Raw genomic sequence first — 8,961 nt, forward strand, 5'->3', positions numbered from 1 at the left:
TTAACGGAAATACATGTGTTTTAAATCACAAAGATTGAAGATAAGGCAGCATAAACCAATCCTCCTTCACACACACAGACACGCAGTGGCCATGGGAAGCATAAATTTGGAATCCAACAAGTTAGAAATGTATGAAATTGGTCCATGTAAAGATGCTTTCCAAATTGGCTTCTTAATTGGACAGAAATTCTCCAAACAAATACACAACAGGTTATCTACAGACCTTATTCTTCAAAACCAACTACTCCCTTTTGCATTGCTCCCAGATTCCCAGCCACTTATTCATACTTTATCTGAAACTAACAAGAATAAGTTTCCAAATTATTGGAATGAGCTCAAAGGAATTGCTCAAGGAAGTGGTGTCCCCTTTCTCAATGTGAACTTTCTAACTTATTATCCTTTTTTTTTATTTGGTTCTCACATATTCGATTAATTTAAATTTGTGTTGAGTTGCTGTTTGGCAAAGTAAAAAAGAGCTTTTAAGTACTTATTTTTAAGTCAAAATAAGTGCTTACAAGATAAAAGCCAAAAATAGGATAGCCAATTTATTATTTTTGGCTTATAAGCTACTTATTAAAAGTCAATTCAAATCGGCTCTAAGTAGACCAAGTGTCAAAGCTTGGGTTAGTCTGTATTCATTTGTCAAAAATTATATATTTTCTCCGTTTAAAATAGAATGACCTACTGTGATTTAACACAAAGTTTAAGCAAAATAAAAAAGTTTGAATCTTGTGGTCTTAAATTAAAATTGTATCAAATATATCAAAATATTCTTTAATCTTATGATCCTAAACATGTAATTTGAAAAGTTGAAATTAAACTATTACCAAAAGAAAAGAAATGTCATTCTTTTTTAAACGGATTAAAAAGGAAAAACGAATTAAAAAGGAAAGTAATTTATTTTTTTTGAAACGAGGAAACGAGGAAGTATTATATACAAAGGTAGGACTAGAATTTTAAATTTATAAATTTTTATTCTAGGTCTTATTATTTTTTTTTAGTTCGTTTAAAATAGAATACGGAGTATCTTTTTATTTTTTGCAACTTTTTAACGGTAGCATTTCAATTTTCACGTGCCATGTTTGACACCATAAGATTAAGTAGTATTTGGGTACATTCTATGTATCTTTAATTTAAAATCATAAAATTCAACTGTGTCTAATCAAAAACCAGATAAACAAATTGAAATAGAGGTATGCCTTACTTGCTTTAGATAAATTATCTACTCATTAAAAAAAGAAAAAAAAAAAATTAAACACAAATGTAGGTTTGAGCCAAAGCTGTGGCTGTAGCTCCACTCACCCCTGACTGCATGTATAAATTTTTAATTATTTGTTTATCTATATATAACAGACGTTGAATTATCTTGATTTTCTAATGTATCTTGCGTTTTTATTTTTTGTATCTTCTTAATAAAAATTCTGATTTCAACATTGATGTGATCAATTAAATGGGAAGTGTCTCGTAGGCGTTTCTTTATTATTAAACTTTTAATCAAGGGCGGAAGAATCTCATCCCATCTGCAAAACGACTTCAGTGATCATATTTATCCTTTTTAGTACAGCTAATTAATAAATTAACAAATTACTATATCTTCTTTCTTTTAGTTTCTCCAGATTTTACTACTGAACTTTAGGAAAGAGATATTGCCTTTCATTCCAAAGACAGAAAATTATCCCAAGGAGGAAGACATTAATGATGACTGTTCAAGTATTCTTGTTGTTAGTAACACCATGGCTGTGGCAGCTCATAATGAGGATGCAAATGTTGCTCTTGTTGGACACACGTAAATTATCTTCCTTTTTTATAGCAAAAAATCCACTGGCTCTCTACCTCCACGAGGTAGGGGTAAGGTCTACATACTGTCTATACTCCCCATACTCCATTACGGAGGAATTACACCGGATATGTTGTTGTTCTTGTGAATTTAACTATTTTCATTGTATTCCAGTTATTTGGTTAAGGTGGCATTGTCTAACGGAACAACATTCACTGCTTACACATATGCCGGAGAACTTCCTAGTTGTGCCTTTGGATTTAATAATCATGGAGTGGTATACTTTCTTTCGATTTCTATTGCTATCTATTGTTTCTTGTACTTCGATTATTGTACTTCTTTTGTTGTAGTTATTGTTCAGAATGCTTTGTTACGCATTCTTCCATTACTTTTTTTTCTGGATTGCTTTAGACTCTTTTTCTTGAGCCGAGGGTACCTCCTCTACCTTTGAGGTAGAAGTAAGGGATGTGTATACTCTACCGTCTCTAGTCCCCACTTTGTGGGATAACATTGGATATGTTGTTGGAGTGGTATGCTGATATTCATTTATTATCAATTATAAGTAATATTCTAGTTCTGATTGTATTTGTCTTTAAATTATCAATTATAGGCTTTTACTTTGAACTCAGTACCACCATGTGAGGAAGAGATAGTAGTTGGTGCAATTGGCAGAAACTTTGTGTCCAGAGCCCTGCTTGAAGCAAGTAGCATTGAGGATGCTCTGGCTGTAAGCTCTAATTTTCTGTTCTCTCTTTTTGTTCACGTTTTAAGGGAATGAGTCGTTATGTATGTACTCTTGATAGTCTTCACCTCCTGAGCTTGTTTTTGAGTTTTGAGTTATATGGTATCAAAGCTAGAGTTGTTTCAATTCTTTGTGCCTCATATCTTGTGTTATTTGCACTCCAAATGTCTAGTTCTGTTTGTGCGGAGGAAATGTTGTTTCCTTATACGATGATCTTGGATCATTCTGATCACGTGAATTAGCTTCTGGGCTTGAGTTAGGCTAAGTTCCACTTTCTTAACGCAAGATGGTAACACATTTTTATGTTCATCATTATGGAATTCCAGAGGATCTATTCATCTGAAGCTTCAGTTGGGCACAGCTATAATTTGATAGACACAAGGTCTCGGAGGATTTTGAACGTTGAAACTGCATCAAGAAATCGAATTTCAGTTCATGAAATTGGAGAAACTCCATTCTTCCATGCCAACATGTATCTGCATCTTCAAGTAAAGCAGGCAAGTATACCTTTTGACCTGTAATAGCATGCAATGTTTCTTGTTTTCCACGTTACTAATCTCACCTTTTTATGGACGATTACCAATAGTTATCTTTTAGGTGATCTGATAGCATACAATTTTTTTAAGATTGCAGTATATTGAAGTTAAACTCTTGTCTATATTTTGGGTAATGAAGGCACAAGATGAGAACTCCTTGAGCAGGCAAGCAAGAGCATCTTCTTTAGCAAAGGAATCAAAAAGTGATTTTTTAGCACTTCTTGGTGACATGAGTAATGACAAGTATCCTATTTACATGACAGGTAGTTGGGCTCATGAAAAATGAAGCACATATTCCTCAATTGATATCATTTTAGTAATGAAATCATGCATCTATAACCTCGTTTCAGGTCCATTGCTGTACACACTTTGCACAGCTGTGATAGATTTGGATGAAAAAATTCTAACAATTATAGAAGGCAACCCAAAGGAAAAACAAGAATCTTATGTCTTCTCATTGTCCTAAAAGCATGCTATGACAGGAAACTTGGCCTCCTCCGTAGTAATAGTTTCTTGGATAGAGGATTCAAGAAGAAAATTTTGTTACCATGTGAACAATTCCTTCATATTAAAGTTAACTTTAATTTATAAGTATCTGGTTTTTGGAGTAACTGAATATAGAAAGACCAAGAAAGGATCGAATTAATGATGTATACAATACTTGAATACTCTATGAAAATGTGACATAGTTGGTTCTCATCCTTAGTGACTACGGGTGTTATAAGAGCATTAGTCAGGTGGTTCTATTTCTTAATCTTTCTTACTTGCTCATACGAAACCAAGGTCGAAAGATTGAAAAAAAAATAGTTATTCACAACCACTAATGAAGGATTCCTGAAAAGTTAAAGGATTAGTAATCCTTCTTAGAAATCAAATGGATTTGGTCTTATACATACCCCTCGGAGCCCCCATCTTTTTTTTGCTCCCTTCGTGACTCGAACCCACAATCTTAGGGTTGGAGGTGGTGAATGCTTATCATCTGAGCAACTGCCTTTTGTCTCCGATAGCACTAGTATCACGATATGATGAAACAAAAAGGAACAAGAAATATCCATTGATCAAAATCCTGGTGGAATGCAGTAGCACCTCATTCTGTTTTCAGGTGGAAATGGATCACCAGTTTATCAAACTGAATCTCAGTACTCTAGAGGAATATGTAATAATAGCAATTTACCTAGTATACAGGATTTAACTCAGCAAACTGCTGCATGAACACCGCTTGGATGTACCAAGGGATTGTTATTGGGAATTTCTGATACTTGCAGTGCAAAATTCTCTCTGTTTCTACAAAGTAACAACACCTTTCTAAGCACTACAATTTCAACAATCAAGCATATATTCTTTCGCATTTCACCCTTGCTCTTTTTCCAAGTTTTTCACCTAGACTTCCCTTTATGAACTCTTTTTTAAATAATTGGGAATTTCTGATACTATTCTTCTCATGAGGATCGCAATCGCGGTACCTGAGGGTCGATCCCTGGTCCTGATTTTCAGCTTGTGCAAGCACTTTGGTCTTTTTCTTCCCTTTTCAGCTTTGCTTCAGCTCTTTTTCATCCGATTACCTGCAAACATGCAAACCATGGGACCTAATGCATTTTAATAAGGAATTAGCCTCATATACATAATCATTTCATCATAGTGTGCTCAAATTTGGATGTAAATGAGTGGCAAATTTGCCACTCATCAAAGCCCCGGAGTGAGGCCTAGCCAAAAACGCACTGAAGTGTTGTGAGGAGGCGAAAGTATCGAAAGTCAGGCAGCCCAAAATTTGAAGCGTTTTTGTAATCATTAGGGCTAGGCCAATTAGATGTAATCCTAGAAAATTTTACAAAATAAAATAATTTTTCCTATGAAATCTCTAATTTAATGTCACAATCAAATCCGTCACGAGTGGCACCCATACTAACCCGCCGGCAGGAGAACCATCTAACCCAAACTACTCAAGCTTAATACTTAGCCAAATAAATAAGACGACTAGTTGTTTTCCATTTATTAAACCAAAGTCTCAAACATTCTGATAGAAATACTAAATATGAATTAAACGAATATTAAACACTCCTAGAATCTGAAAGTCATTGTACCAAAATACTACAATGCCAATGTAATGGATCAACCCAAAAACAAAGGAAACATTCAAGTACAAAACAACTAGATACGGACAAAGTGAAGAACTTATGGCAGCTTGGAAGATGTAGCTCACCCTTGAGTTCGGATATGATCTTCTCTACGATTGAAGTCTTGAAACAGTCGTCGAAAGATGTGTTTCACTTAACAAAAAAGAAGAGCATGTGTAGTATTAATACACAAGAAATAACACGGTGTACTGATAGGGTTATCGGCCAACCCAAAATGATATATGTAAACAAGAAACCATAACTTAGTAACAAGTGCAACCATGAACACCTACTATGTAACTTTATCTCGAGTTTACGTCACTTAACCTTGTTCAACAACAACCATGGAATTCAGTCAAGTACCAGTCAAATTGAACAACAACTCAAGTCAAGTCCATGACTACCAACAAGAATCCAAGTTAACAAACCATGACTCAACAACTATATTGCCCTTGCCTTAAATACATAAGTAGACAAACATCTAAAGAGTTATACCCATCATTTGTAATTCAGCCCGGACCACTCAAGGATCCTTTCCAACAGCTACCATGTCAGAATCATAAATTCATTCCAAAAACCACTTATAACAAGTAAACACATAAATCAAGTTCACTCAAGAAATCAAATATAACAAGTCAACACACAATTTCGATTCACTCAAGGAACCAAATATAACTAGTCAATACATAGGCTCGGTTAATTCAAGAAATCAATTATAACAAGTCAACACATAAGTCAGGTTCACTCAAGGAATAAAATATAACAAGTCAGCACATAACCTTATTTCACCAAGGAACCATCGCACTCACCTATTCCTTGTAGACACATGCTAAGGGTCTTATGGTCACCCACTAGCCATGACTTGTAGGGGAAGAGCTCTTGTCTATGTACCAAATTCCAAATATCAAGTGTCTGTCAACCTTATACCAATCAATCCCATGAATATGCCCAAATACCGGTACATTTCACAATAATCAACAAATATCAAAATAATCACAACCACAATGATAACAATAATCATACTTGTAAAACCAACAAGCTTTTAATATAAGTTCATTGCATGTAATTAACACTTGGGATATCAAATAGTCATTCACTTTCCTTGAATATTCACTATATCAAGCATATGAAGAAACAATTATCATGTCCACATTAAAAAAGTTAGGTTTCAACTACATTAAACCATCATTGTAACAATTGATTCCGTCGTTACTGAAAATATTGTTAGTTTTTTTGCCTTGATTTTCTTACTAAATTTAAGTTTTACTTTTCTTAGAAGGAAAATAAAAAGTAATACCATAATTACTTTTACTTTTTCTAAAAGAAATTTATAAAACTTTTTCATATTAGGAAAACCTCTTTTTTGGAGGAAAGGTTTTGGACATCTATAAATAGAAGACCCCCTTCTCATGCCATAATACAATAACATCCACAATTTAGTCTTTAAAGGGTTTTGTTTAGGGGGAGATTTTCTCCCAATATGTTTTAAATTTTTCAATATTAGTTTTCATATGTAGGTTATTTGACCAAAATATCAATAATATATTTTTAGTATTATGTTTTTCTTTGTCATCTGAATTATATGATTTGCAAATTATAAACTTCCGCATGACGCCCTCTCAATTTTGAATTCAACAAGTGCTATCAGAGCCTATGGTTTAATGGTTCGATCGTTCAGATTGAGGACATATTGAGATCAAAGTTGCAACCAATTTGATGATGATGAAAATCTTTGTTTAGCTACGTGTGGAGAAAAGTTTTAAACTAACTTTCAACAATCTTGTTGTTAATCCATTTTTAAAATCAAAATAAATTTTTAACTCATGTTTATGGGCTCCAACTTCTGCCCTTGCTAACTTTTATGCTTGAGCTCCTTTCAACTCGTGCATATACTTTTAACGCATGAACTCCAATTTTAACCTGTGCTCACTTTTAATGCACAAGGCTCTACTTTCAACCCTGTTTACTTATAACACAAGGCTCCAATAATATCAACCCATGCTTTTATTTTTAATGCATAGGGCTCCAATTTTTAATCCATATCAACTTTTAATCATAGTAACCAACAGTGATATATATGAAGATCATGTGAAGAAGAAAGATCAAGATTGTATTGCCAGAAAATCAAGCCAAAAGAGAGAGATTTGTTAGGATTTTTGCGCTGATTTTCTTACCAAATTTAAATTTTACTTTTCTTAGAAGGAAAATAAAAAGTAGTATCATAATTGCTTTTACTTTTCCTAAAAGGAAAATATAAAACTTTTTCATATTTGGCAAACCTCTTACTTGGAGGAAAGATTTTGGACATCTATAAATAGAAGACCCCCTTCTCATACCATAGTACAATAGCATCCACAATGTAGTCTTTAAAGAGTTTTATTTAGGGAGAGATTTTCTTCCAATAGGTTTAATATTTTTCAATATTAGTTTTCATACTTAGTTCGTTTGACCAAAATATAAATAATATATTTTAGTATTATGTTTTTCTATATCATCTGAATTATTGTTCTATGGTTTGCAAACTATAAACTTTAGCATGACACCCACTCGATTTTGAATCTAACAAATATCTACGTAAAATCATGTGATTCTTATTCATCATAAGTGTTAGGATTAATCCTTTCATATGAGAGTGTATTTTATATGTACTAAGGTCATAAAATACCTCTAGCAGAAGGTTGAGTTGAAAGTCTCTTACCGATTTAGTTTTGAGCTATTTTTAATTCAGGACCAACTTAAAATGATAACTCCTCCTATAATATAAAGATTTATATGTCTAAATACCCACCAAATTAAAAATCTCTAAATCTTCTTTCCGCAATTGATTGTTCATTAATCAGACTTTGGAGTAAAAAGATATGGTCATTTTACTAAAGACTATTTGTAATGAAAAATTGAGGTTGCCATAGCAGGATCAGGATGCTATAGTGATGTGCATGTTGTTATAACAGGACGACAACAATTTATAGCCTTATTTTGACGGGTTTCAGCCCCCTAACACTCTAAAATTCATTCCTAAGCCCTAGAGGGGTGCTTTTCTCTTGGCTTGGATAGAAATTCTTCATCGACGTAAGATTTTTACTCCTTTTTAATATTGATTAATCCATTCATATTCTAGAAACACTATTCTAGAATGGGGAATAAATGGTGAAATTCTTGTGGTTTATAACCATAGATTCATGAAATTGTGGGGAAAACCCATGGGTATATGTATTTTCACCTTAAATTGATTTTAGTTTGTGAATTACTCTTCCTGGTATGAAATTGTGGTTCTAAAATATGAAAGTTGATAGTTTAGGACCTTGAATTCAATAAAGGTAGGACCTTTAGCTTTAAAACTCCATTATTGGAGTTGGGCTGAGCTTGATAGAACTAAATTGATGATTAACTGACCCTTGGGTAAAATTATAGGTCGTGAATAAGGATAAATTAATGGGTTTGAATTTTTAAGGTATTTTTTTTAGGAGTATTTTATTAATTACTCTTATAATTATTGTTTATTAAATGATTTAGCCTTCGAAAATATGAAGAATGAGAAGAAGAAAGACCATCTATGGTATAACTTATTTGTTGCAGCAGTTTGGCGCGTAGGTAGGTTATGGTTTATGAGTAGTAGACTGTGGTTAGTAATCGTATCCATAAAGTATATTTGATGGAGAAATCATGATTAAGCCTACGGGCATAGAGTTTGTATGGTTAAAACATGAATTTAATGTAATATGAACTTAGTGGTGTGTCATTATGTTAATGTATGAATCTTTTATGGGTGTTTTGTATTTGTATGACTCGATG

General features: G+C 33.2%; 1 protein-coding gene across 7 annotated transcripts; it reads left to right on the plus strand.

Moving 5' to 3' along the window:
• Window positions 1-6: 6 nt before the first annotated feature.
• LOC107851690 lies at window positions 7-3,754 on the plus strand. 7 transcript variants are annotated; one of them, XM_016696772.2, is made up of 7 exons: window positions 7-376; window positions 1,608-1,786; window positions 1,952-2,054; window positions 2,388-2,504; window positions 2,846-3,016; window positions 3,153-3,318; window positions 3,406-3,754. In XM_016696772.2, exons 1-7 carry the CDS (start codon window positions 14-16, stop codon window positions 3,519-3,521), a joined length of 1,215 nt encoding a protein of 404 aa, XP_016552258.1. In that variant the 5' UTR covers window positions 7-13; the 3' UTR covers window positions 3,522-3,754. The 7 variants fall into 7 exon arrangements, with proteins under 7 accessions (XP_016552258.1, XP_016552260.1, XP_016552259.1 ...); XM_016696774.2 differs by having other exon boundaries at window positions 3,195-3,318; XM_016696773.2 differs by having other exon boundaries at window positions 1,617-1,786.
• The last annotated feature ends 5,207 nt before the right edge of the window (window positions 3,755-8,961 follow it).

The sequence above is a fragment of the Capsicum annuum genome, chromosome 12 (assembly GCF_002878395.1).
Source record: "Capsicum annuum cultivar UCD-10X-F1 chromosome 12, UCD10Xv1.1, whole genome shotgun sequence".
In the NCBI taxonomy this organism is placed as follows: domain Eukaryota; kingdom Viridiplantae; phylum Streptophyta; class Magnoliopsida; order Solanales; family Solanaceae; genus Capsicum; species Capsicum annuum.